This window comes from Phalacrocorax aristotelis, chromosome 9 (assembly GCF_949628215.1).
Source record: "Phalacrocorax aristotelis chromosome 9, bGulAri2.1, whole genome shotgun sequence".
NCBI classification, from domain to species: Eukaryota; Metazoa; Chordata; class Aves; order Suliformes; family Phalacrocoracidae; genus Phalacrocorax; species Phalacrocorax aristotelis.
In genome coordinates this window covers 32,403,798-32,431,617 of record NC_134284.1, presented here as the reverse complement: position 1 = coordinate 32,431,617, position 27,820 = coordinate 32,403,798, and the positions used below count along the sequence as shown (strand labels likewise).

General features: G+C 55.1%; 7 protein-coding genes and 1 pseudogene across 7 annotated transcripts; 7 read left to right on the top strand and 1 right to left on the bottom strand.

Moving 5' to 3' along the window:
• Positions 1-27,820, bottom strand: part of LOC142062143 (inositol 1,4,5-trisphosphate receptor-interacting protein-like 1) — a 54,558-nt pseudogene that overhangs the window by 12,785 nt on the left and 13,953 nt on the right.
• LOC142062142 (inositol 1,4,5-trisphosphate receptor-interacting protein-like 1) lies at positions 9,855-11,908 on the top strand. Its single transcript, XM_075104197.1, is given in 1 exon segment — positions 9,855-11,908. A coding segment is annotated over 1 exon segment (1,563 nt). The 3' UTR covers positions 11,418-11,908.
• Positions 11,705-14,307, top strand: LOC142062287 (uncharacterized). The gene is given in 4 exon segments (XM_075104465.1): positions 11,705-11,866; positions 12,707-12,766; positions 12,768-12,820; positions 12,822-14,307. Coding segments are annotated over 4 exon segments (1,551 nt in total). The 3' UTR covers positions 14,098-14,307.
• On the top strand, positions 15,252-17,305 carry LOC142061720 (inositol 1,4,5-trisphosphate receptor-interacting protein-like 1). Its single transcript, XM_075103090.1, is given in 1 exon segment — positions 15,252-17,305. A coding segment is annotated over 1 exon segment (1,563 nt). The 3' UTR covers positions 16,815-17,305.
• On the top strand, positions 18,145-20,331 carry LOC142062286 (uncharacterized). The gene is given in 4 exon segments (XM_075104464.1): positions 18,145-18,159; positions 18,283-18,345; positions 18,562-19,878; positions 20,074-20,331. Coding segments are annotated over 4 exon segments (1,653 nt in total).
• LOC142061719 (inositol 1,4,5-trisphosphate receptor-interacting protein-like 1) lies at positions 20,649-22,702 on the top strand. The gene is given in 1 exon segment (XM_075103089.1): positions 20,649-22,702. A coding segment is annotated over 1 exon segment (1,563 nt). The 3' UTR covers positions 22,212-22,702.
• Positions 23,542-25,728, top strand: LOC142062285 (uncharacterized). The gene is given in 4 exon segments (XM_075104463.1): positions 23,542-23,556; positions 23,680-23,742; positions 23,959-25,275; positions 25,471-25,728. Coding segments are annotated over 4 exon segments (1,653 nt in total).
• LOC142061718 (inositol 1,4,5-trisphosphate receptor-interacting protein-like 1) lies at positions 26,046-27,778 on the top strand. Its single transcript, XM_075103088.1, is given in 1 exon segment — positions 26,046-27,778. A coding segment is annotated over 1 exon segment (1,563 nt). The 3' UTR covers positions 27,609-27,778.

The window sequence follows — 27,820 nt, the reverse complement described above, 5'->3', positions numbered from 1 at the left end:
TTGCTAAACCTCATACAGTTGACCTTGGCCCATCGATCCAGCCTGTCCTGATCCCTCTGTAGAGCCTTCCTACTGTTTAAATAACTAAAGGGTTAAACTTGCAGCTCGAGCTGTTAATAACCTAAACCCACATCCTGAGAAACACAAACGACTCAATGAGCCAACCTGTGAAAGGAATTTAAGGTTCACGAGCAGAGAAACTTCAGGGACTGATAACAGAAAGAAACATTCTCCACAAGGAAGACAGAGGGATCCACAATCATGAAACAATAAAACCAGTGAGAGTCACAGTAACTGGGGGAAAGGTAATTCCGGGAGGGGCAGATCGTGACCACTGACTCAGTTGAGGGATGAAAGGACCAATCCCTGCCCCCTCCCTGAACCCTGCCCCCCGCCCCCCCCCCCCCAACTCCTCTTGAGCATGTGCAGTGAATTAAAGTCACACTGTAGCTTTAAACTTAAGCGAAGAAGATGCAGACCAATGGAAGAAGGGGACGCCCAGTCAGGACAATGATTCTGTATTAGATAGGCATGGTGTGTTAACTTTCATGTATAAATGTCAAAATTGAACTCGACTAGGTGTGCATGTTAGGAGGAATTATCCCCCATTCAGCTGGTGCCAAATAAAGTAATCCTCCTCTTTAACACGCCTGGTCTTAATGAGTTTTATTCCCGGCTTTTGGTGACACTACCCTCGAGCAGATCAACGGTCCTGCCCAACTTGGTGTCATCTGCAAAATTACTGGGGGTGCACTCGATCCCCTCTCCCAGATTACTGATAAACAAGACTGGCCCCAACACTGAGCCCTGGGGAACCCAGCCTGTGACCAGCTGCCAACTGGATTTAGCTCCATTCAACACAACTCTCTGGGCTCAGCCATCCAGCCAGTTTTTTACCCAGTGAAGACTACACCTGTCTAAGCCATGGCCTGCCAGCTTCTCTAGGATGATGCCGTGGGAGACAGTATCAAAGCCTTTGCTAATGTCCAGGTAGACAACATCCACAGCCTCTCCCTCATCCACTAGGTGAGTCACCTGGTCATAGAAGCAGATCACGTTGGTGAGGCAGGACATGCCTTTCATGAAGCCATGCTGGCTGGGCCTGATTCCCTGGTTGTCCTGCACTTACCTGGTGAGCTCACTCAAGGTGAACCACTCCATAACCTCCCCTGCTACCGAGGTCAAGCTGACAGGCTTGTAGTTCCCTGATCCTCCTTCCAGCCCTTCTTGTAGATGGGCGTCACACTGGCAAGCCTCCAGTCATCTGGGACCTCCCCTGTTAACCAGGACTGCTGGTAAATGATGGAGAGTGGCGAGTTCCTCCGCCAGCTCCCTCAGTAGTCTTGGGTGGATCCCATCCGGCCCCATAGGCTTGTGAGTGTCCAGGTGGCTCAGCAGGTCGTAAACTGCTTCCTCCTGGATTATGGGGGGCTTATTCCGCACCTCATCCCTGCCTACCAGCTCAGGGGGCTGAATACCATGGGGATATCTGGTGTGACTATTAAAGACTGAGGCAAAGAAGGCATTAAGTACCTCAGCATTTTCCTTATCCTTGGTGGCAATGTTCCTCCCCCACATTTAATAGAGGATGGAGGTTCTCTTTGGTTCTCTCTTTGTTGTTAACATATTTGTAAAAACATTTTTTGTTATCTCTTACAACAGTGGCTAGACTGAGTTCTGGCTGGGCTTTTGCCATTCTAATTTTCTCTCTGCATGACCTAACAAGATCCCTGTACTCTTCTCGAGTTCCTGCCCCTTCTTCCAAAAGTGGTAAGCTCTCCCTATTTTCCTGAGTGCCAGCAAAAGCTCTCTGTTCAGCCAGGCTGGTTGTCTTCCCCGCCAGTTCGTCTTGCAGCACATGGGGACAGCCTGCTCCTGCACCCGCAAACTCCCTTCTTGAAGAATGCCCAGCCTTCCTGGACTCCCTTCAGGACTTCCTCTCAAGGGGCTCTCTCAACCAGTGCCCTAAACAGGCCAAAGTCTGCCCTCCAGAAGTCCAAGGCAGCGGTACTTTAGTACTCAAAGCAGGGCTAACACCAAAGTCAGGACATGTCGTTCAGGGTATTGTCCAGCTGAACTTTTAACGTTGCCAAAGCAGGACGTTCCCTACCCTCTCTGGCTACCTCTTCCAGGGCTTACCTGCTTTCATGGCATACCTCACTTGGTGCAATGTGTGACCATTGCCTTACTTTCTCTTTCACTGTGCATCCCCGAGGCAAGACAGGCTCTGGATAGTGGAAGCCAGCACTTAGATCTCCCTCAGCCTTCCTTCCTGGAGAGATGTGGTGCTCGATGAACCTGCTAGGTAAGAGTTTTCATTGGCTTAAAAGCTCAAAGGTACACAAAGCTCCAAGAAAAAAGCAACGGGTTAATGAGGAGCGGTCATCACGCTGTCATTAACTGTAGCTCAGAGCTTGTTCTTTGAAGCTGGAGGGTTGCAAAGCTCCAAACAAGAATATCATGGATCTATTCAAATGGCAAAATTCACATAGGACATCTTACTCAAACAACATGCTCCTCTTCTTGCCAATGTGCTTTACCGCTTTGAACCAGCAAAGATGTATGGTAACGGCAGTGTTATTATGGCCATTTTGCAGAAAAACAAACTTTTGAGGGGGAAAAGTCAGGCCAGAGAGTGAAAACCACTGTTGTGAAAGACACAGAGGTAGCACCTCATCTCGATTTTAACTTCATTTTCCAAAGATCTGTCATTAGGCGAGGAGGCTTCTGGTAGCTTTGCGCTACCATCTGGTCATAGAACAACAGGTCGTGTTCCGCACCATCTGAATGAAAACAAGAAGGCTGGGCTTCTTTAGCACTCAGATATAGTCAGTTCTCATAAACGTGGCGTGGACTGCACAAGTGCATGCCCTGAATTGGAGACCTCTCAAAAGCTTTCTCTAACCCTGCTGCACATGTTAAGTTTCCCTTGTCAAGGTGGCGGGAACCCGAGCTTGCAGGTCACGAGAGGGTGTGGTGAATGAGTGTCGAGCTCGTACAGGAGCCAGAGCCCTGCTCGGCAGTCGTGACGCTTGTCCCCTGTGCAAAGGGCTCCCCACTCGGACAGCGTGATACCCACGTCACTGAGGAGGCCCCAGGGCAATGCTGTGGGGCTCCCAGGGCTTGGTTTGCATATGGCTGCAAAGGCAGCCGCTTCAGGCTCCTTGTGGCCCACAGGCAGTGTGGACAGCTGTGGAGGGTGACAAATGATCCCGACGGGCCCAAGGCAGGAGCACAGAGAGGCTGGTGATCCTCAGTTACAGAATCAGTGAAACCAGAGCCCGCTGCATCAGCTCTTCTGCAAAATGCTCCCTGACTCTGTGGCAGCTGAGCCGTCAGCAGCCTATGCCCGTGTTGCCCGACAAAATGGTGCACAGATACTCGCAGATTCAGCGTTTGTTCAAAGACGTCATTTATGGGCACTTTTGCACACAGTAAAAGTTCCAAAGGAATGGACTCTCTCGAAGAGGGAAGGCGGTCGCTGTCGAGGTGGTACCGGAGACTCTGTTGCAAGCCTCCTTGCAACAGCCCCTTCAGCTGCATGGGGTCCCACTCCCCAGAGCGTGCTTTTGCTGTGCAGGAAAGGTGCGGCAGCAATTCCCAATACAGCAGGAGGAAAATCATCTTTGTCACTACTGCAGTTGTCACCGGCTGCTGCGCTGGGGAGACCGTTGAGAGGAGAAAGAGCTTTTCATGCACAGAGCTGTGTGTTGCAAATACAGATTTGTGGATATGGCCAACTACTCCAAATTGTCGCACATAAAGCCTTGTGGAAACTGCCGACTATGCCAAATTGTCAGGAATGTGATCTTTTACACAGCTTTGTTTAGCAATGTAAGATTTATTAATATTTTTGAGATAGATCACAGTATTAGGTTATATAATTCTAAACAGCATTGTCTCCAAAATCGGGAATAAACCTCATAACACCAATGCAGCATTAAAAGGCAGGCGTTCTTTAATCACGGCGCCGGCTGCACGGGGGATCCCTCCTCCTAACGTGCATACCGCAGATTACATCAATCAAAACGTATATTGTATGGTTACATACATGTGCATCAAATTTTCCGCAACTAATGATCATATTTACATAGTCATTACGCATGCGTCCTTAAAAGCTGAGGGGCGCCTCTGGTGGTCCCCAGTGCTCTCTGGTGGTCGTATCAAGTGTCCTTTGATTGACCCCTTCTTGCCTGCATGCCACTGCTAATGTAATTTGTTTCTTTCTCCATAGCCCAAGCGGAATGTAAAGTATGCAAGGTAGGACACCCTTCACCAAGGTTTCTAAAACACACCACAAACCGGTTACTTTAGTTACAGTGTAACACTGGTCAACCTATTGTTAAAGTGGATAGGATACATAGGTAGTAGCTTAGCAATAGTGTTAGTGTTTTAACTATCCCATAGCAATAATGTTAGCGTTTTTAGTTGTTCCATCACCTTGGTTTCAAAGACTAAGGTACAGATCAAAAAAATGCCTAACAAAACCACTACTCTCTTGGTGACATTTCTTCCCTTTGAAAGTTTTGAGATTATTTTTCTCAACACTTTCACTACAAACTAATACTTAATATACTCCCTCTACCTACCCTACAATATTAATGCCTGTTAACCGCTATTTGATAGGGATTTCCCTACCAGAATTGTCTGGACCATATTTTCCATTTGCCAGTGCAAGAGTGTCCTTTTGATTCATTGCCATCTCTTTTGCGAGAACCCTCTTTAGACAAGAATAGACAAGGAGGATTATGAGAACCACGACCAGCAAGAGCAACACCGTGCTTATTATAGGTTTTACCCAAGAGCTGAGATTCCATCCCAGTCCATTAAATAGCTTAACAATCCAATTTTCCTGCATATCCAGTTGAATTTTGTGAGCATCTTTTTCTACTTGTCCTAACGGACTCAAATCATGTTCGACATCCTGCATTACATTTGGGATATGGATGCAGCAATGATCTATCTTATCCCTCAGATATCCACAGACTCCATGTTCTTTTAACAAAAGCATATCTAAGGCCATCCTATTCTGCAATGTCATTCGTGAAGTGGCCTGTAATAGCAAATTTAATTGTTTGAATCCTTTCTTGGTTACACTAGCCAACTTTTCTACTTGTCCAGTTAGCTTATATAACCAAGCCCTATTCCTGTAGGTTGACAAGGGAGCTAGTAAAGATTCCAAAGCCCATCCAGTTCTTACTCCTGTAAAGGGTTCATTCCATTCAGCATCATCAGCTTGTGATCTTTTTGTCCGTACTGATTCTAGGTTTTCAGCACTCCCTCTAAAGGGAGCCTTTTTCCAAATTGGACATAACATAGGCATCCCTAGGGTAATTTGTTTCACTTTCCCATTCACCAGTAGGTGGGTGGACCAGGTCCCATCACTCATTGCCCAAACTAAGTGTCCTGGACTCTGAATTGTAGATTTTCTAGAGTTCAATATCATCCCTTTCTTGGCCTTATACGTGTTAGTCAGTTGTAAATAATTTTTAAGTCCCCTACACCAACATCCATACTTCAGTGCAGCTGCTAGAGGTGGAACACCTTGTATTGCCTTACTAACTGTGCTACATTTATATATCTTTTTACAATTCCACCAGGGTACAATAATTTCCTTTTCCTGAGAGGTGCTTCCTCTTTCAGTAACTGGGAAAGCCAAAAAAATCATTCCATCCCAAGTAAAACACCAAGAGGCATTGGCTATGTACTGAAATTGGTATAGGATAGCCATAGACCATATTGAATCCCCTGGAACTGCCTCCTTTTCCTTAGTTTGCTTTTCACATCCCTTAGTTGTGTTGATGATCATCTGGACCATTGTTCCTGGATCACCTGTCCACCCAACAACAGGGGTTTGCTCACAATAACTATTATTGTCGGTCACACTACTCAAATTTGTTGTCAGGATTCCCCATGGAATTGATTCACCTACAGCTCTTGGAACTGGGAGGCATGCAATAATTTGAGTTACATTCTGCAAATTAGCAAACTCTTTTATCAGTCCAATCATCAGATTCTCCTCTGGCATCTTTTGTGGAATCTCAACTATTTGCTCTGCCGTTGAAGTTTCCAGATCCTTTGTATCCACAATGCCAATCATTAACATCATCAATCCCCATCTCCCTGTCATTTTATAAAAATCATCACCCCTTTTTTGATCCTCTGCACTTATCTCCTCTTCTCCTACAGGAAAATTTCCACACCAAAACAAACACTCATTTACAGAAAAACTTATACATATTTTAAAGTCAATTTAGCAGTCTCAGGGTCTCTATTGACGATTTTCCATGATGGTGCTTTCTTCACTCAAATGTAGTGTAACCATGGTTCCATTCCTTCTACTTTGATTGCAGTGTAGGTTGTTAACAGTACCTGGAAGGCTCGCTTCCACTTCTCCTGCATTGCTTCAGAGTTCCAGGTCTTTGTGTACACGAGATCACCTGGCTGATACTGATGTATAGGCGTGTCCAAGGCAAGCAATCTAGTCAACACTATATATCTCTGGAGAGCTCCAAGAGTTTTTCCTAAAGAAATCAAATGCACTTTTAAAACTGTTTCCCCTGCTACCTTCATATCCCCTGGGATGAGAGGAATTTGGTAAGGTTTGCCACACAAAATTTCATATGGGCTCACACCATCTTTGGATCTTGGTTGAATTCTAATTCTCAAGAGAGCTAATGGTAAGGCCTGTGGCCATTTTAAAGACATTGCCAATTTAAAATGGCAATTTGATGGGTTTTTTTACAGTCAAGATCGTGACTCAGTTAAAGACTGGAGACTGACAAGGTTCACTCTATTACTTACATAGAAGAAGTGCACAAAGGAAAATCCAGTTATGCTCAAGTTAGAACGATTCACAGAGGAATCATGGACACAGGGGATAAGGAGGACCCTCCCTTGAGTCACGAGATTCAGAATAGACCCCCTTGCTTCCTAAACTCCTTTCACAGAGGAGTCTAGGTGCAGCTAGGTCCAATCTTAGTCTCAGACTTTGTCAACAGCTTATGGGAATAGGGATAATAGACATAGATAGATAAATGGATGAATGGATAGATAGATAGATAGATAGATAGATAGATAGATAGATAGATAGATAGATAGATAGATAGTCAAATTGCACACACACACACCCTGAGGTTAACCTGTGTGTAGAACTTGCCTTTTCATGAGTTTCATGAATCAGTCACTTGTACGTGCTGGCATTCATCAACACATGGCCAGTGAATCTTGCAAAAACAGGCCTTTTAGTCCTCACAAAATCATCAATGGACGATCCTTTACCCTTGCAAAATCTACCCTGAGAGGCATCCCAGCTCACGGTAAGATACTGGGTCACACAGCCTGCTGTGGTCCTGGAGAGTTCAAAAGGTCTCCCTTTTGGGTCGCTATTTACAGGATCAAAATGATTGGCTGTGCTGGTTTTGGCTGAGAAGGGGTCAATTCTCCTCCCTGTCAGGGGGGGTGTCGGCTACCTTTCCAGCTTCCCGCGCTCTGCCGCGTGGCGGGGGGGCTGGGAGGGGCAGGGCCATGGTGGGGGCGGCTGACCCCGACTGGCCAATGGCAGGTTCATTCCATACCATGTGACACCATGACCAATATATTAAGGGGGGGCAGGTTGCAGCTTGGGAGCTGCGCGGAGTCAGGTCAGCGGGCGGCGAGCGGCTGCGGCGCGTGCGGTTTGTTCCGGCGGTTCGTTCCCCCTCTCCCCTCCCTTCCCCCCTCCCCCAGGGCTTTGTGCCTCTCGTTGTTCTCCTTTACATTGCATTTCTGTTGTTGTTTCTTTTAATATTAATTATTAAACTGTTCTTATCCCAACCCACGGGCGTTACCCTTCTGATTCTCTCCCCCATCTACCGGTGGGGGAGTGAGCGAGCGACTGTGTGGGGCTGAGCTGCCGGCTAAACCATGACATTGGCTTTGGTCAATATTTTACATTCTGGCCACAGTTCTGGTACACAATTCAGGGAGCAGATAGTCCAGGTCTGGAAACAGATTGCCTGGCATTTATGACCAAGATAACAGAAAGATCCAGAGGGTGGTGGAGCACTGGAACAGGTTCTCCAGGGAGGCAGTCACAGCACCAAGCCTGATGCTATTCAGGAAACACTTGAACAATGCCCTCAGAGATATGGTGTAAATTTGGGGTTGTCCTGTGCAGGGACAGGAGTTGGATTGGATCGTCCTTGTGGGTCCCTTCCAACTCACGACATCCTACGTTTCTATGATTTTATGATTCTAAGATAGGGCCTATCCTGTGATCTCAGGGTGGTCCTGATGTACCATTCAGGCAGCACATAGCCCAGGAATGGACAGAGGTTGCTCGAGGCCAACTCATTATGACCAAGACAACAACACAATAAGAGTTTTCCGGAGATCCTAGAGTGCCCCGGGGGCAGGGGGGAGGGTGGGCTGGGGTGGGAGCAGGTGAAGGAGCTGAGGAGAAATCAGGGTCCCAGCCTGCTAGGCACCCTCTGCACCGGCCCCTACCTAGACATGGAGAAAACCACACGCTGGTTCCAGATATTGGTACGTGCAGCCTGGCAGGTTTTGCCTCGGTCGCGACACAGCCGCCTCACAGTGCTGCCCTCCAGGCGCTCCTGCAAGCTCCGGGTTGTGGATGCTTCTGATAGTCTCCTCCTGATTGAGATGCTGTTTGGGGTGCAGCAAGGTGACTCGGACACCTTCCTGAGCATCGAGTAGGCAGAGGCCAGGCTTACCAGCAGCGGGACGTGGCCAGAGAGCTGTGCTATGGCAGAGGTGCACATCTTCACGCACAGGGCCAGGCGTGGAGGCACTCCCCGGGGAGCTGGTCCTGCAGAACCAAGCACGCTGGACACGGAGAACACACAGCTCCGTCAGCAGTGGGAATTGCTGCTGCGCCTTTCCTGCGCAGAAGAAGCACGCTCTGGGGAGCGGGACCCCATGCAGCTGAAGGGGCTGTTGCAAGGAGGCTTCGACACATACTCCAGATATCACCTGGACGGTGACTGCCCTCCCAATCCAAGAAAGTCTCTTCCCTCTGAAAGCTTTACCCGGTGCAAAGATACCAACAAATCACTTCGTGAACACACAAACGCTGCGTTGGTGAGTGCCTGTGCATCGCTTTGTCAAAGAACACGGGCATAAGCTGCTGACGGCTCAGCTGCCACAGAGTCAGGGAGCATTTTGCAGAAGAGCTGATGCAGCGGGCTCTGGTTTCACTGATTCTGTAACTGAGGATCACCAGCCTCTCTGTGCTCCTGCCTTGGGCCCGTCGGGATCATTTGTCACCCTCCACAGCTGTCCACACTGCCTGTGGGCCACAAGGAGCCTGAAGCGGCTGCCTTTGCAGCCATATGCAAACCAAGCCCTGGGAGCCCCACAGCATTGCCCTGGGGCCTCCTCAGTGACGTGGGTATCACGCTGTCCGAGTGGGGAGCCCTTTGCACAGGGGACAAGCGTCACGACTGCCGAGCAGGGCTCTGGCTCCTGTACGAGCTCGACACTCATTCACCACACCCTCTCGTGACCTGCAAGCTCGGGTTCCCGCCACCTTGACAAGGGAAACTTAACATGTGCAGCAGGGTTAGAGAAAGCTTTTGAGAGGTCTCCAATTCAGGGCATGCACTTGTGCAGTCCACGCCACGTTTATGAGAAGCACTGGCCTGACGGCAGCTCTGTGGCAGAGGAGGTGCACTCGTACCTGCATTTGGGACACCTCCAGTGGAAATGCAGTGACGGTAGATGGGCCAGGATTTGCAGGATCTTTGACAACTGTCACATCAAACAAACTCCATATGTCTGAGTGCTAAAGAAGCCCCAACGCGTGCCCAGCACCCGTCAGCCCAAGGGACATGGTTTTCCTCCTGCAGGCCATGGCTGCCACAAAATTCCTCATTCTGGTTCTGCACTGCATCGTCCGGTACCCACAGACAGCCAGCGAAGAGCTGGACGAGGCCACGCGCGAGCGCATGCAGCAACGTGCGCAGCTGCTGAGCCTGGAGACGTCTCGGCTGCTGCAGGAGCTGGAGCAGAGCGGCCAGGAGCCGAGCAGCGTGGCCTGGGGAGCCCTGCTCTTTGCTGCCTTGCAGCAGCAACAGTTCTGGGCCATTGCTGGAGTCCTGGTCCTGCTTTCTGGGCCCTGGTGGTGGCTCAGGGAAAGGAGCCATGAACAGGATGGCAGCAGTGACGAGCAGATCTTAAGCAACGAGGAGAGCTCCAGCAGTGACAGGGAGCAGGAGGAAGAAGAGGAGCAGGAAGAGGAGCAGGAGGAGGAAGAAAGTGATGGAGAAGGTCCTGGTGATGACAGGGATCTGGGTAGGACTTTTGCAAAGCGCATCCAGTGGCCAGTGCAGAACCTGGCCTACCGGCGACGTGTGGTGGAGGAGCTGGTGGGTGACCTCCTCCATGTCTCCCAAGGTCAATGGTCAGCTAGTTTCTCTCCAGTGCTGCAGCCAGCCATCAAGGTGGGCAGCGCCTTTGAAGGTTGGAGTCCCCACGGGGACGATGCTGTCTACTGCCTGCTCGTGCCCCCGCAGGCCCCCCGTGGGCACACCTTCCAGCTCGAGCTGAGCACCGTGGGGGAACCGCCGGCGAAGGTTTCCTGCATCCGCGTGGAGCTGGTGTGCACCTGCATGAGGGCGTAGCTTGTGGAGAACTTGCTGTGCTTCCTCCACCACCCCGAGGAGGAGCTGAGGAGGAATCAGGACCCCAGCCTCCTAGACACCCTCTGCACAGGCTCCTACCTAGATGTGCAGAAAACTGCCCACTGGTTCCAGCAATTTCTGAGGTCAGCCTGGATGCTGATGCCTCTGTCCGGTCGCTACAATATGAAGGTGCTGCCCTCCAGCTGCTCCTGCAAGCTGCAGCTGACTAATGCCTCCAGGAGGACCCTCTTTATTGAGATCACGTTGGGTGTGCAGCAAGGCGACTCGGACATCTTCCTGAGCAGCCAGAGTACAGAGGATATCCTCACCCCAAGCACGACGTGGCTGGAGAGCTACGCTGTGGCTGAGATGAAGTTCTTCAGGCACGTGGCCCGGCAGGTCCCGCGTGACAGCTTCCACCTCAAATGCCTGCAGCTCTGCACTCGTGCCATGGTGGGCACAGGCTTTTCCACCTATACCTTGAAGACAGCTGTGATGCACCTCCTGACCACCATACCCCTGTCAGGCTGGCGCAGGAGGGATTTCCTGCTGCGGCTGCAGGATATCATGCGATACCTGCGCTGCTGCCTGGAGGAGAAACGCCTTGACCACTTCTTCTTTGGCAATGAGAACATGCCCCAGGAGATCGTCTTGCCCCCAGCTTTACAAGCGGCCGAGCCACCCAACCTCTTCCAGCACCTGGCACAGGATCCAGCCGCCCATGCTGAGGCACTGCACGACTTCTATGAGCTGGAAGATCGGCTCACGAGACTGCTCTTCTATGGAAACTGAAAGAGGTCTTCCAGAGCTGTGTTTGCAGGGCTCACAGCCAACGGCAGACAGTGACCTCCTACTGCAGGGAAAAAAGAGGGGAGAATGTGGGACACAGAAAGGAAAGGGCAAACCCTGTGCAGCAGCCCTCTGCCAAGATCAGCAGCTTTCTCCTCTCAACGGTCTCCCCAGCACAGCAGCCGGTGACAACTGCAGTAGTGACAAAGATGACTTTCCTCCTGCTGTATTGGGAATTGCTGCCGCACCTTTCCTGCACAGCAAAAGCACGCTCTGGGGAGTGGGACCCCATGCAGCTGAAGGGGCTGTTGCAAGGAGGCTTGCGACAGAGTCTCCGGTACCACCTCGACAGCGACCGCCTTCCCTCTTCGAGAGAGTCCATTCCTTTGGAACTTTTACTGTGTGCAAAAGTGCCCATAAATGACGTCTTTGAACAAACGCTGAATCTGCGAGTATCTGTGCACCATTTTGTCGGGGAACATGGGCATCGGCTGCTGACGGCTCAGCTGTATGGGCCGCTGTGCCAGGCAGCCTAGCACAGAAAACTGCCCAGTGCTGGGTGACTCCTGGCCTCAGTGTTAGCGACTGTAAACAGCACCTCCTTTTCCTCAGGGGTATACCTGCCACCACTAATAGCTCATCTGGGGATCTGTGCTGGCTCTTTCTTTGTTCATCGTATACATTAGGGATTCCAGTAATGCAGTTGATTGGTAATAAAGTAGTTGGTAATAAAGTAATAAATTAATGAAGTAATTTCCCCTAATCGAGTCACTGTTTTGCCAGTGATGGTAATTGCTGAGTGATCTCCCTGTCTTTATCGAAAAGCACTGCATTTTGTTGTCATTTTCTCCTCCTGCAGTGATGTGGAGCGGCAATGATTGAGCAGTTTGGTGAGACCTGGTGCCCAGCTGTGCTCAACCACTGACAGTATCCATGGCACATGTCACGGGATCTTAGGTTTGGTGAGGGTTTCAGGGGTCTTTTGTCTGCTTTGTAAGGGGAGCCATTGGGCTGTCAAGCTATGGATGCTTGAAGCAGCTGTGAGTTGCTGCTCCGGGGTGGGGCCAAGGGGCGGGGCTGGCCGGCGGGCGTGCCCGTGATGCGCTCTGGCGCCTGTGACAGCAGAGGGGACGAGTCACAATGGGGGCGGTTATCAGGGGCGCCAGCAGGACGCCCTGCCCCAGTACAGCCTGGGCCAGCGGTGAGTGCGCACGCAGGCAGAGGCTGGGCTGGACGAGGGCCGGGGCAGAAGCGCGCGCCCCCGGTGGGGTGGGTTCTCACCCTGCATTGAGGGCACAGCCGCTCGTGGGAGCGCCTTGGGCAGGGCACGGTGATGCCGCTGCCGCAGGTGGGCGCAGGCCTTGCTGCCTCCCAGCTGCCTTGCCCCCTCTCCTACCTGCCCCCAGCTCCCCCCGCCACCACCTCCCTCCCTTCCAGCCACACTCAACCCCTTCTCTCCCTCCTCCCGCAGGCCATGGCTGCCACAGAATTCCTCATCCGGGTTCTGCTAGGGACCATTTGGTACCCGCAGAAGGTCGGTGATGAGCTGGATGAGGCCACGCGCGAGCGCATGCAGCAACGCGCGCAGCTGCTGAGCCTGGAGATGTCTCGGCTGCTGCAGGAGCTGGAGCAGAGCTGCCAGGAGCCGAGCAGCCAGGAGCAGAGCAGCCAGAGGCAGAGGAGCCAGGTTCAGATGAGCCAAGAGCCATGCATCGTGGCCTGGGGAGCCCTGCTCTTTGCTGCCTTGCAGCAGTGGCAGTTCCGGGCCATTGCTGGAGTCCTGGTCCTGCTTTTTGGGCTCTGGTGGTGGCTCAGCAAAAGGAGCCGTGAGCAGGATGGCACCAGTGATGAGGAGAGCTCCAGCAGTGACAGGGAGCAGGTGGAGGAGGCACAGGAGGAAGAAGAAGGAAATGATGATGCCGATGACTTTGGGCTCTGGTGGTGGCTCAGCAGAAGGAGCCATGAGACCGACACATGCAGCAAGAAAGGCAGTTGCAGAAAGAAGGGGCACAGGCAGGAGCAAGAAGAAAAACCCAGTGTTGCTCTGGATGTGGGCAGAATTTTGGCGGAGCGCCTTCTGGACGTGCCAGAATCATTCGCCATGGTGGAGGAGCTGGTGGATGAACTTCTGCGTACCTGCCAAAGACTCTGCAGGAATAGTTTCATGCCGCGACTGATGCCAGCCATTGGGGAGGGCAGTTTCTGCCAAGGCTGGAGTCCCCGTGAGGATGACGCCGTCTACCGCCTGCTTGTGCCCCTGCAGGCCCCCCGTGGGCACGCCTTCCACCTCGACCTGGGCACTGACGAGGAGATGCCGGCAAGGAACTCCCGCCTCCGCGTGGAGCTGGTGTGTACCTGCACGAGGGAGCGGCTGGCGAAGGACATGCTGTGCTTCCTCCACCACCCCAAGGAGGAGCTGAGGAGAAATCAGGGTCCCAGCCTGCTAGGCACCCTCTGCACCGGCCCCTACCTAGACGTGGAGAAAACCACACGCTGGTTCCAGATATTGGTACGTGCAGCCTGGCAGGTTTTGCCTTGGTCGCGACACAGCCGCCTCACAGTGCTGCCCTCCAGGCGCTCCTGCAAGCTCCGGGTTGTGGATGCTTCTGATAGTCTCCTCCTGATTGAGATGCTGTTTGGGGTGCAGCAAGGTGACTCGGACACCTTCCTGAGCATCGAGTAGGCAGAGGCCAGGCTTACCAGCAGCGGGACGTGGCCAGAGAGCTGTGCTATGGCAGAGGTGCACATCTTCACGCACAGGGCCAGGCGTGGAGGCACTCCCCGGGGAGCTGGTCCTGCAGAACCAAGCACGCTGGACACGGAGAACACACAGCTCCGTCAGCAGTGGGAATTGCTGCTGCGCCTTTCCTGCGCAGAAGAAGCACGCTCTGGGGAGCGGGACCCCATGCAGCTGAAGGGGCTGTTGCAAGGAGGCTTCGACACATACTCCAGATATCACCTGGACGGTGACTGCCCTCCCAATCCAAGAAAGTCTCTTCCCTCTGAAAGCTTTACCCGGTGCAAAGATACCAACAAATCACTTCGTGAACACACAAACGCTGCGTTGGTGAGTGCCTGTGCATCGCTTTGTCAAAGAACACGGGCATAAGCTGCTGACGGCTCAGCTGCCACAGAGTCAGGGAGCATTTTGCAGAAGAGCTGATGCAGCGGGCTCTGGTTTCACTGATTCTGTAACTGAGGATCACCAGCCTCTCTGTGCTCCTGCCTTGGGCCCGTCGGGATCATTTGTCACCCTCCACAGCTGTGCACACTGCCTGTGGGCCACAAGGAGCCTGAAGCGGCTGCCTTTGCAGCCATATGCAAACCAAGCCCTGGGAGCCCCACAGCATTGCCCTGGGGCCTCCTCAGTGACGTGGGTATCACGCTGTCCGAGTGGGGAGCCCTTTGCACAGGGGACAAGCGTCACGACTGCCGAGCAGGGCTCTGGCTCCTGTACGAGCTCGACACTCATTCACCACACCCTCTCGTGACCTGCAAGCTCGGGTTCCCGCCACCTTGACAAGGGAAACTTAACATGTGCAGCAGGGTTAGAGAAAGCTTTTGAGAGGTCTCCAATTCAGGGCATGCACTTGTGCAGTCCACGCCACGTTTATGAGAAGCACTGGCCTGACGGCAGCTCTGTGGCAGAGGAGGTGCACTCGTACCTGCATTTGGGACACCTCCAGTGGAAATGCAGTGACGGTAGATGGGCCAGGATTTGCAGGATCTTTGACAACTGTCACATCAAACAAACTCCATATGTCTGAGTGCTAAAGAAGCCCCAACGCGTGCCCAGCACCCGTCAGCCCAAGGGACATGGTTTTCCTCCTGCAGGCCATGGCTGCCACAAAATTCCTCATTCTGGTTCTGCACTGCATCGTCCGGTACCCACAGACAGCCAGCGAAGAGCTGGACGAGGCCACGCGCGAGCGCATGCAGCAACGTGCGCAGCTGCTGAGCCTGGAGACGTCTCGGCTGCTGCAGGAGCTGGAGCAGAGCGGCCAGGAGCCGAGCAGCGTGGCCTGGGGAGCCCTGCTCTTTGCTGCCTTGCAGCAGCAACAGTTCTGGGCCATTGCTGGAGTCCTGGTCCTGCTTTCTGGGCCCTGGTGGTGGCTCAGGGAAAGGAGCCATGAACAGGATGGCAGCAGTGACGAGCAGATCTTAAGCAACGAGGAGAGCTCCAGCAGTGACAGGGAGCAGGAGGAAGAAGAGGAGCAGGAAGAGGAGCAGGAGGAGGAAGAAAGTGATGGAGAAGGTCCTGGTGATGACAGGGATCTGGGTAGGACTTTTGCAAAGCGCATCCAGTGGCCAGTGCAGAACCTGGCCTACCGGCGACGTGTGGTGGAGGAGCTGGTGGGTGACCTCCTCCATGTCTCCCAAGGTCAATGGTCAGCTAGTTTCTCTCCAGTGCTGCAGCCAGCCATCAAGGTGGGCAGCGCCTTTGAAGGTTGGAGTCCCCACGGGGACGATGCTGTCTACTGCCTGCTCGTGCCCCCGCAGGCCCCCCGTGGGCACACCTTCCAGCTCGAGCTGAGCACCGTGGGGGAACCGCCGGCGAAGGTTTCCTGCATCCGCGTGGAGCTGGTGTGCACCTGCATGAGGGCGTAGCTTGTGGAGAACTTGCTGTGCTTCCTCCACCACCCCGAGGAGGAGCTGAGGAGGAATCAGGACCCCAGCCTCCTAGACACCCTCTGCACAGGCTCCTACCTAGATGTGCAGAAAACTGCCCACTGGTTCCAGCAATTTCTGAGGTCAGCCTGGATGCTGATGCCTCTGTCCGGTCGCTACAATATGAAGGTGCTGCCCTCCAGCTGCTCCTGCAAGCTGCAGCTGACTAATGCCTCCAGGAGGACCCTCTTTATTGAGATCACGTTGGGTGTGCAGCAAGGCGACTCGGACATCTTCCTGAGCAGCCAGAGTACAAAGGATATCCTCACCCCAAGCACGACGTGGCTGGAGAGCTACGCTGTGGCTGAGATGAAGTTCTTCAGGCACGTGGCCCGGCAGGTCCCGCGTGACAGCTTCCACCTCAAATGCCTGCAGCTCTGCACTCGTGCCATGGTGGGCACAGGCTTTTCCACCTATACCTTGAAGACAGCTGTGATGCACCTCCTGACCACCATACCCCTGTCAGGCTGGCGCAGGAGGGATTTCCTGCTGCGGCTGCAGGATATCATGCGATACCTGCGCTGCTGCCTGGAGGAGAAACGCCTTGACCACTTCTTCTTTGGCAATGAGAACATGCCCCAGGAGATCGTCTTGCCCCCAGCTTTACAAGCGGCCGAGCCACCCAACCTCTTCCAGCACCTGGCACAGGATCCAGCCGCCCATGCTGAGGCACTGCACGACTTCTATGAGCTGGAAGATCGGCTCACGAGACTGCTCTTCTATGGAAACTGAAAGAGGTCTTCCAGAGCTGTGTTTGCAGGGCTCACAGCCAACGGCAGACAGTGACCTCCTACTGCAGGGAAAAAAGAGGGGAGAATGTGGGACACAGAAAGGAAAGGGCAAACCCTGTGCAGCAGCCCTCTGCCAAGATCAGCAGCTTTCTCCTCTCAACGGTCTCCCCAGCACAGCAGCCGGTGACAACTGCAGTAGTGACAAAGATGACTTTCCTCCTGCTGTATTGGGAATTGCTGCCGCACCTTTCCTGCACAGCAAAAGCACGCTCTGGGGAGTGGGACCCCATGCAGCTGAAGGGGCTGTTGCAAGGAGGCTTGCGACAGAGTCTCCGGTACCACCTCGACAGCGACCGCCTTCCCTCTTCGAGAGAGTCCATTCCTTTGGAACTTTTACTGTGTGCAAAAGTGCCCATAAATGACGTCTTTGAACAAACGCTGAATCTGCGAGTATCTGTGCACCATTTTGTCGGGGAACATGGGCATCGGCTGCTGACGGCTCAGCTGTATGGGCCGCTGTGCCAGGCAGCCTAGCACGGAAAACTGCCCAGTGCTGGGTGACTCCTGGCCTCAGTGTTAGCGACTGTAAACAGCACCTCCTTTTCCTCAGGGGTATACCTGCCACCACTAATAGCTCATCTGGGGATCTGTGCTGGCTCTTTCTTTGTTCATCGTATACATTAGGGATTCCAGTAATGCAGTTGATTGGTAATAAAGTAGTTGGTAATAAAGTAATAAATTAATGAAGTAATTTCCCCTAATCGAGTCACTGTTTTGCCAGTGATGGTAATTGCTGAGTGATCTCCCTGTCTTTATCGAAAAGCACTGCATTTTGTTGTCATTTTCTCCTCCTGCAGTGATGTGGAGCGGCAATGATTGAGCAGTTTGGTGAGACCTGGTGCCCAGCTGTGCTCAACCACTGACAGTATCCATGGCACATGTCACGGGATCTTAGGTTTGGTGAGGGTTTCAGGGGTCTTTTGTCTGCTTTGTAAGGGGAGCCATTGGGCTGTCAAGCTATGGATGCTTGAAGCAGCTGTGAGTTGCTGCTCCGGGGTGGGGCCAAGGGGCGGGGCTGGCCGGCGGGCGTGCCCGTGATGCGCTCTGGCGCCTGTGACAGCAGAGGGGACGAGTCACAATGGGGGCGGTTATCAGGGGCGCCAGCAGGACGCCCTGCCCCAGTACAGCCTGGGCCAGCGGTGAGTGCGCACGCAGGCAGAGGCTGGGCTGGACGAGGGCCGGGGCAGAAGCGCGCGCCCCCGGTGGGGTGGGTTCTCACCCTGCATTGAGGGCACAGCCGCTCGTGGGAGCGCCTTGGGCAGGGCACGGTGATGCCGCTGCCGCAGGTGGGTGCAGGCCTTGCTGCCTCCCAGCTGCCTTGCCCCCTCTCCTACCTGCCCCCAGCTCCCCCCGCCACCACCTCCCTCCCTTCCAGCCACACTCAACCCCTTCTCTCCCTCCTCCCGTAGGCCATGGCTGCCACAGAATTCCTCATCCGGGTTCTGCTAGGGACCATTTGGTACCCGCAGAAGGTCGGTGATGAGCTGGATGAGGCCACGCGCGAGCGCATGCAGCAACGCGCGCAGCTGCTGAGCCTGGAGATGTCTCGGCTGCTGCAGGAGCTGGAGCAGAGCTGCCAGGAGCCGAGCAGCCAGGAGCAGAGCAGCCAGAGGCAGAGGAGCCAGGTTCAGATGAGCCAAGAGCCATGCATCGTGGCCTGGGGAGCCCTGCTCTTTGCTGCCTTGCAGCAGTGGCAGTTCCGGGCCATTGCTGGAGTCCTGGTCCTGCTTTTTGGGCTCTGGTGGTGGCTCAGCAAAAGGAGCCGTGAGCAGGATGGCACCAGTGATGAGGAGAGCTCCAGCAGTGACAGGGAGCAGGTGGAGGAGGCACAGGAGGAAGAAGAAGGAAATGATGATGCCGATGACTTTGGGCTCTGGTGGTGGCTCAGCAGAAGGAGCCATGAGACCGACACATGCAGCAAGAAAGGCAGTTGCAGAAAGAAGGGGCACAGGCAGGAGCAAGAAGAAAAACCCAGTGTTGCTCTGGATGTGGGCAGAATTTTGGCGGAGCGCCTTCTGGACGTGCCAGAATCATTCGCCATGGTGGAGGAGCTGGTGGATGAACTTCTGCGTACCTGCCAAAGACTCTGCAGGAATAGTTTCATGCCGCGACTGATGCCAGCCATTGGGGAGGGCAGTTTCTGCCAAGGCTGGAGTCCCCGTGAGGATGACGCCGTCTACCGCCTGCTTGTGCCCCTGCAGGCCCCCCGCGGGCACACCTTCCACCTCGACCTGGGCACTGACGAGGAGATGCCGGCAAGGAACTCCCGCCTCCGCGTGGAGCTGGTGTGTACCTGCACGAGGGAGCGGCTGGCGAAGGACATGCTGTGCTTCCTCCACCACCCCAAGGAGGAGCTGAGGAGAAATCAGGGTCCCAGCCTGCTAGGCACCCTCTGCACCGGCCCCTACCTAGACGTGGAGAAAACCACACGCTGGTTCCAGATATTGGTACGTGCAGCCTGGCAGGTTTTGCCTTGGTCGCGACACAGCCGCCTCACAGTGCTGCCCTCCAGGCGCTCCTGCAAGCTCCGGGTTGTGGATGCTTCTGATAGTCTCCTCCTGATTGAGATGCTGTTTGGGGTGCAGCAAGGTGACTCGGACACCTTCCTGAGCATCGAGTAGGCAGAGGCCAGGCTTACCAGCAGCGGGACGTGGCCAGAGAGCTGTGCTATGGCAGAGGTGCACATCTTCACGCACAGGGCCAGGCGTGGAGGCACTCCCCGGGGAGCTGGTCCTGCAGAACCAAGCACGCTGGACACGGAGAACACACAGCTCCGTCAGCAGTGGGAATTGCTGCTGCGCCTTTCCTGCGCAGAAGAAGCACGCTCTGGGGAGCGGGACCCCATGCAGCTGAAGGGGCTGTTGCAAGGAGGCTTCGACACATACTCCAGATATCACCTGGACGGTGACTGCCCTCCCAATCCAAGAAAGTCTCTTCCCTCTGAAAGCTTTACCCGGTGCAAAGATACCAACAAATCACTTCGTGAACACACAAACGCTGCGTTGGTGAGTGCCTGTGCATCGCTTTGTCAAAGAACACGGGCATAAGCTGCTGACGGCTCAGCTGCCACAGAGTCAGGGAGCATTTTGCAGAAGAGCTGATGCAGCGGGCTCTGGTTTCACTGATTCTGTAACTGAGGATCACCAGCCTCTCTGTGCTCCTGCCTTGGGCCCGTCGGGATCATTTGTCACCCTCCACAGCTGTGCACACTGCCTGTGGGCCACAAGGAGCCTGAAGCGGCTGCCTTTGCAGCCATATGCAAACCAAGCCCTGGGAGCCCCACAGCATTGCCCTGGGGCCTCCTCAGTGACGTGGGTATCACGCTGTCCGAGTGGGGAGCCCTTTGCACAGGGGACAAGCGTCACGACTGCCGAGCAGGGCTCTGGCTCCTGTACGAGCTCGACACTCATTCACCACACCCTCTCGTGACCTGCAAGCTCGGGTTCCCGCCACCTTGACAAGGGAAACTTAACATGTGCAGCAGGGTTAGAGAAAGCTTTTGAGAGGTCTCCAATTCAGGGCATGCACTTGTGCAGTCCACGCCACGTTTATGAGAAGCACTGGCCTGACGGCAGCTCTGTGGCAGAGGAGGTGCACTCGTACCTGCATTTGGGACACCTCCAGTGGAAATGCAGTGACGGTAGATGGGCCAGGATTTGCAGGATCTTTGACAACTGTCACATCAAACAAACTCCATATGTCTGAGTGCTAAAGAAGCCCCAACGCGTGCCCAGCACCCGTCAGCCCAAGGGACATGGTTTTCCTCCTGCAGGCCATGGCTGCCACAAAATTCCTCATTCTGGTTCTGCACTGCATCGTCCGGTACCCACAGACAGCCAGCGAAGAGCTGGACGAGGCCACGCGCGAGCGCATGCAGCAACGTGCGCAGCTGCTGAGCCTGGAGACGTCTCGGCTGCTGCAGGAGCTGGAGCAGAGCGGCCAGGAGCCGAGCAGCGTGGCCTGGGGAGCCCTGCTCTTTGCTGCCTTGCAGCAGCAACAGTTCTGGGCCATTGCTGGAGTCCTGGTCCTGCTTTCTGGGCCCTGGTGGTGGCTCAGGGAAAGGAGCCATGAACAGGATGGCAGCAGTGACGAGCAGATCTTAAGCAACGAGGAGAGCTCCAGCAGTGACAGGGAGCAGGAGGAAGAAGAGGAGCAGGAAGAGGAGCAGGAGGAGGAAGAAAGTGATGGAGAAGGTCCTGGTGATGACAGGGATCTGGGTAGGACTTTTGCAAAGCGCATCCAGTGGCCAGTGCAGAACCTGGCCTACCGGCGACGTGTGGTGGAGGAGCTGGTGGGTGACCTCCTCCATGTCTCCCAAGGTCAATGGTCAGCTAGTTTCTCTCCAGTGCTGCAGCCAGCCATCAAGGTGGGCAGCGCCTTTGAAGGTTGGAGTCCCCACGGGGACGATGCTGTCTACTGCCTGCTCGTGCCCCCGCAGGCCCCCCGTGGGCACACCTTCCAGCTCGAGCTGAGCACCGTGGGGGAACCGCCGGCGAAGGTTTCCTGCATCCGCGTGGAGCTGGTGTGCACCTGCATGAGGGCGTAGCTTGTGGAGAACTTGCTGTGCTTCCTCCACCACCCCGAGGAGGAGCTGAGGAGGAATCAGGACCCCAGCCTCCTAGACACCCTCTGCACAGGCTCCTACCTAGATGTGCAGAAAACTGCCCACTGGTTCCAGCAATTTCTGAGGTCAGCCTGGATGCTGATGCCTCTGTCCGGTCGCTACAATATGAAGGTGCTGCCCTCCAGCTGCTCCTGCAAGCTGCAGCTGACTAATGCCTCCAGGAGGACCCTCTTTATTGAGATCACGTTGGGTGTGCAGCAAGGCGACTCGGACATCTTCCTGAGCAGCCAGAGTACAAAGGATATCCTCACCCCAAGCACGACGTGGCTGGAGAGCTACGCTGTGGCTGAGATGAAGTTCTTCAGGCACGTGGCCCGGCAGGTCCCGCGTGACAGCTTCCACCTCAAATGCCTGCAGCTCTGCACTCGTGCCATGGTGGGCACAGGCTTTTCCACCTATACCTTGAAGACAGCTGTGATGCACCTCCTGACCACCATACCCCTGTCAGGCTGGCGCAGGAGGGATTTCCTGCTGCGGCTGCAGGATATCATGCGATACCTGCGCTGCTGCCTGGAGGAGAAACGCCTTGACCACTTCTTCTTTGGCAATGAGAACATGCCCCAGGAGATCGTCTTGCCCCCAGCTTTACAAGCGGCCGAGCCACCCAACCTCTTCCAGCACCTGGCACAGGATCCAGCCGCCCATGCTGAGGCACTGCACGACTTCTATGAGCTGGAAGATCGGCTCACGAGACTGCTCTTCTATGGAAACTGAAAGAGGTCTTCCAGAGCTGTGTTTGCAGGGCTCACAGCCAACGGCAGACAGTGACCTCCTACTGCAGGGAAAAAAGAGGGGAGAATGTGGGACACAGAAAGGAAAGGGCAAACCCTGTGCAGCAGCCCTCTGCCAAGATCAGCAGCTTTCTCCTCTCAACGGTCTCCCCAGCACAGCAGCCGGTGACAACTGCAGTAGTGACAAAGATGACTTTCCTCCTGCTGTATTGGGAATTGCTGCCGCACCTTTCCTGCACAGCAAAAGCACGCTCTGGGGAGTGGGACCCCATGCAGCTGAAGGGGCTGTTGCAAGGAGGCTTGCGACAGAGTCTCCGGTACCACCTCGACAGCGACCGCCTTCCCTCTTCGAGAGAGTCCATTCCTTTGGAACTTTTACTGTGTGCAAAAGTGCCCATAAATGACGTCTTTGAACAAACGCTGAATCTGCGAGTATCTGTGCACCATTTTGTCGGGGAACATGGGCATCGGCTGCTGACGGCTCAGCTGTATGGGCCGCTGTGCCAGGCAGCCTAGCACGGAAAACTGCCCAGTGCTGGGTGACTCCTGGCCTCAGTGTTAGCGACTGTAAACAGCACCTCCTTTTCCTCAGGGGTATACCTGCCACCACTAATAGCTCATCTGGGGATCTGTGCTGGCTCTTTCTTTGTTCATCGTATACATTAGGGATTCCAGTAATGCAGTTGATTGGTAATAAAGTAGTTGGTAATAAAGTAATAAATTAATGAAGTAATTTCCCCTAATCGAGTCACTGTTTTGCCAGTGATGGTAATTGCTGAGTGATCTCCCTGTCTTTATCGAAAAGCACTGCATTTTGTTGTCATTTTCTCCTCCTGCAGTGATGTGGAGCGGCAATGATTGAGCAGTTTGGTGAGACCTGGTGCCCAGCTGTGCTCAACCACTGACAGTATCCATGGCACATGTCACGGGATCTTAGGTTTGGTGAGGGTTTCAGGGGTCTTTTGTCTGCTTTGTAAGGGGAGCCATTGGGCTGTCAAGCTATGGATGCTTGAAGCAGCTGTGAGTTGCTGCTCCGGGGTGGGGCCAAGGGGCGGGGCTGGCCGGCGGGCGTGCCCGTGATGCGCTCTGGCGCCTGTGACAGCAGAGGGGACGAGTCACAATGGGGGCGGTTATCAGGGGCGCCAGCAGGACGCCCTGCCCCAGTACAGCCTGGGCCAGCGGTGAGTGCGCACACAGGCAGAGGCTGGGCTGGACGAGGGCCGGGGCAGAAGCGCGCGCCCCCGGTGGGGTGGGTTCTCACCCTGCATTGAGGGCACAGCCGCTCGTGGGAGCGCCTTGGGCAGGGCACGGTGATGCCGCTGCCGCAGGTGGGCGCAGGCCTTGCTGCCTCCCAGCTGCCTTGCCCCCTCTCCTACCTGCCCCCAGCTCCCCCCGCCACCACCTCCCTCCCTTCCAGCCACACTCAACCCCTTCTCTCCCTCCTCCCGTAGGCCATGGCTGCCACAGAATTCCTCATCCGGGTTCTGCTAGGGACCATTTGGTACCCGCAGAAGGTCGGTGATGAGCTGGATGAGGCCACGCGCGAGCGCATGCAGCAACGCGCGCAGCTGCTGAGCCTGGAGATGTCTCGGCTGCTGCAGGAGCTGGAGCAGAGCTGCCAGGAGCCGAGCAGCCAGGAGCAGAGCAGCCAGAGGCAGAGGAGCCAGGTTCAGATGAGCCAAGAGCCATGCATCGTGGCCTGGGGAGCCCTGCTCTTTGCTGCCTTGCAGCAGTGGCAGTTCCGGGCCATTGCTGGAGTCCTGGTCCTGCTTTTTGGGCTCTGGTGGTGGCTCAGCAAAAGGAGCCGTGAGCAGGATGGCACCAGTGATGAGGAGAGCTCCAGCAGTGACAGGGAGCAGGTGGAGGAGGCACAGGAGGAAGAAGAAGGAAATGATGATGCCGATGACTTTGGGCTCTGGTGGTGGCTCAGCAGAAGGAGCCATGAGACCGACACATGCAGCAAGAAAGGCAGTTGCAGAAAGAAGGGGCACAGGCAGGAGCAAGAAGAAAAACCCAGTGTTGCTCTGGATGTGGGCAGAATTTTGGCGGAGCGCCTTCTGGACGTGCCAGAATCATTCGCCATGGTGGAGGAGCTGGTGGATGAACTTCTGCGTACCTGCCAAAGACTCTGCAGGAATAGTTTCATGCCGCGACTGATGCCAGCCATTGGGGAGGGCAGTTTCTGCCAAGGCTGGAGTCCCCGTGAGGATGACGCCGTCTACCGCCTGCTTGTGCCCCTGCAGGCCCCCCGTGGGCACGCCTTCCACCTCGACCTGGGCACTGACGAGGAGATGCCGGCAAGGAACTCCCGCCTCCGCGTGGAGCTGGTGTGTACCTGCACGAGGGAGCGGCTGGCGAAGGACATGCTGTGCTTCCTCCACCACCCCAAGGAGGAGCTGAGGAGAAATCAGGGTCCCAGCCTGCTAGGCACCCTCTGCACCGGCCCCTACCTAGACGTGGAGAAAACCACACGCTGGTTCCAGATATTGGTATGTGCAGCCTGGCAGGTTTTGCCTTGGTCGCGACACAGCCGCCTCACAGTGCTGCCCTCCAGGCGCTCCTGCAAGCTCCGGGTTGTGGATGCTTCTGATAGTCTCCTCCTGATTGAGATGCTGTTTGGGGTGCAGCAAGGTGACTCGGACACCTTCCTGAGCATCGAGTAGGCAGAGGCCAGGCTTACCAGCAGCGGGACGTGGCCAGAGAGCTGTGCTATGGCAGAGGTGCACATCTTCACGCACAGGGCCAGGCGTGGAGGCACTCCCCGGGGAGCTGGTCCTGCAGAACCAAGCACGCTGGACACGGAGAACACACAGCTCCGTCAGCAGTGGGAATTGCTGCTGCGCCTTTCCTGCGCAGAAGAAGCACGCTCTGGGGAGCGGGACCCCATGCAGCTGAAGGGGCTGTTGCAAGGAGGCTTCGACACATACTCCAGATATCACCTGGACGGTGACTGCCCTCCCAATCCAAGAAAGTCTCTTCCCTCTGAAAGCTTTACCCGGTGCAAAGATACCAACAAATCACTTCGTGAACACACAAACGCTGCGTTGGTGAGTGCCTGTGCATCGCTTTGTCAAAGAACACGGGCATAAGCTGCTGACGGCTCAGCTGCCACAGAGTCAGGGAGCATTTTGCAGAAGAGCTGATGCAGCGGGCTCTGGTTTCACTGATTCTGTAACTGAGGATCACCAGCCTCTCTGTGCTCCTGCCTTGGGCCCGTCGGGATCATTTGTCACCCTCCACAGCTGTGCACACTGCCTGTGGGCCACAAGGAGCCTGAAGCGGCTGCCTTTGCAGCCATATGCAAACCAAGCCCTGGGAGCCCCACAGCATTGCCCTGGGGCCTCCTCAGTGACGTGGGTATCACGCTGTCCGAGTGGGGAGCCCTTTGCACAGGGGACAAGCGTCACGACTGCCGAGCAGGGCTCTGGCTCCTGTACGAGCTCGACACTCATTCACCACACCCTCTCGTGACCTGCAAGCTCGGGTTCCCGCCACCTTGACAAGGGAAACTTAACATGTGCAGCAGGGTTAGAGAAAGCTTTTGAGAGGTCTCCAATTCAGGGCATGCACTTGTGCAGTCCACGCCACGTTTATGAGAAGCACTGGCCTGACGGCAGCTCTGTGGCAGAGGAGGTGCACTCGTACCTGCATTTGGGACACCTCCAGTGGAAATGCAGTGACGGTAGATGGGCCAGGATTTGCAGGATCTTTGACAACTGTCACATCAAACAAACTCCATATGTCTGAGTGCTAAAGAAGCCCCAACGCGTGCCCAGCACCCGTCAGCCCAAGGGACATGGTTTTCCTCCTGCAGGCCATGGCTGCCACAAAATTCCTCATTCTGGTTCTGCACTGCATCGTCCGGTACCCACAGACAGCCAGCGAAGAGCTGGACGAGGCCACGCGCGAGCGCATGCAGCAACGTGCGCAGCTGCTGAGCCTGGAGACGTCTCGGCTGCTGCAGGAGCTGGAGCAGAGCGGCCAGGAGCCGAGCAGCGTGGCCTGGGGAGCCCTGCTCTTTGCTGCCTTGCAGCAGCAACAGTTCTGGGCCATTGCTGGAGTCCTGGTCCTGCTTTCTGGGCCCTGGTGGTGGCTCAGGGAAAGGAGCCATGAACAGGATGGCAGCAGTGACGAGCAGATCTTAAGCAACGAGGAGAGCTCCAGCAGTGACAGGGAGCAGGAGGAAGAAGAGGAGCAGGAAGAGGAGCAGGAGGAGGAAGAAAGTGATGGAGAAGGTCCTGGTGATGACAGGGATCTGGGTAGGACTTTTGCAAAGCGCATCCAGTGGCCAGTGCAGAACCTGGCCTACCGGCGACGTGTGGTGGAGGAGCTGGTGGGTGACCTCCTCCATGTCTCCCAAGGTCAATGGTCAGCTAGTTTCTCTCCAGTGCTGCAGCCAGCCATCAAGGTGGGCAGCGCCTTTGAAGGTTGGAGTCCCCACGGGGACGATGCCGTCTACTGCCTGCTCGTGCCCCCGCAGGCCCCCCGTGGGCACACCTTCCAGCTCGAGCTGAGCACCGTGGGGGAACCGCCGGCGAAGGTTTCCTGCATCCGCGTGGAGCTGGTGTGCACCTGCATGAGGGCGTAGCTTGTGGAGAACTTGCTGTGCTTCCTCCACCACCCCGAGGAGGAGCTGAGGAGGAATCAGGACCCCAGCCTCCTAGACACCCTCTGCACAGGCTCCTACCTAGATGTGCAGAAAACTGCCCACTGGTTCCAGCAATTTCTGAGGTCAGCCTGGATGCTGATGCCTCTCTCCGGTCGCTACAATATGAAGGTGCTGCCCTCCAGCTGCTCCTGCAAGCTGCAGCTGACTAATGCCTCCAGGAGGACCCTCTTTATTGAGATCACGTTGGGTGTGCAGCAAGGCGACTCGGACATCTTCCTGAGCAGCCAGAGTACAAAGGATATCCTCACCCCAAGCACGACGTGGCTGGAGAGCTACGCTGTGGCTGAGATGAAGTTCTTCAGGCACGTGGCCCGGCAGGTCCCGCGTGACAGCTTCCACCTCAAATGCCTGCAGCTCTGCACTCGTGCCATGGTGGGCACAGGCTTTTCCACCTATACCTTGAAGACAGCTGTGATGCACCTCCTGACCACCATACCCCTGTCAGGCTGGCGCAGGAGGGATTTCCTGCTGCGGCTGCAGGATATCATGCGATACCTGCGCTGCTGCCTGGAGGAGAAACGCCTTGACCACTTCTTCTTTGGCAATGAGAACATGCCCCAGGAGATCGTCTTGCCCCCAGCTTTACAAGCGGCCGAGCCACCCAACCTCTTCCAGCACCTGGCACAGGATCCAGCCGCCCATGCTGAGGCACTGCACGACTTCTATGAGCTGGAAGATCGGCTCACGAGACTGCTCTTCTATGGAAACTGAAAGAGGTCTTCCAGAGCTGTGTTTGCAGGGCTCACAGCCAACGGCAGACAGTGACCTCCTACTGCAGGGAAAAAAGAGGGGAGAATGTGGGACACAGAAAGGAAAGGGCAAACCCTGTGCAGCAGCCCTCTGCCAAGATCAGCAGCTTTCTCCTCTCAACGGTCTCCCCAGCACAGCCAGCCGGTGACAACTGCAGTAGTGACAAAGATGAC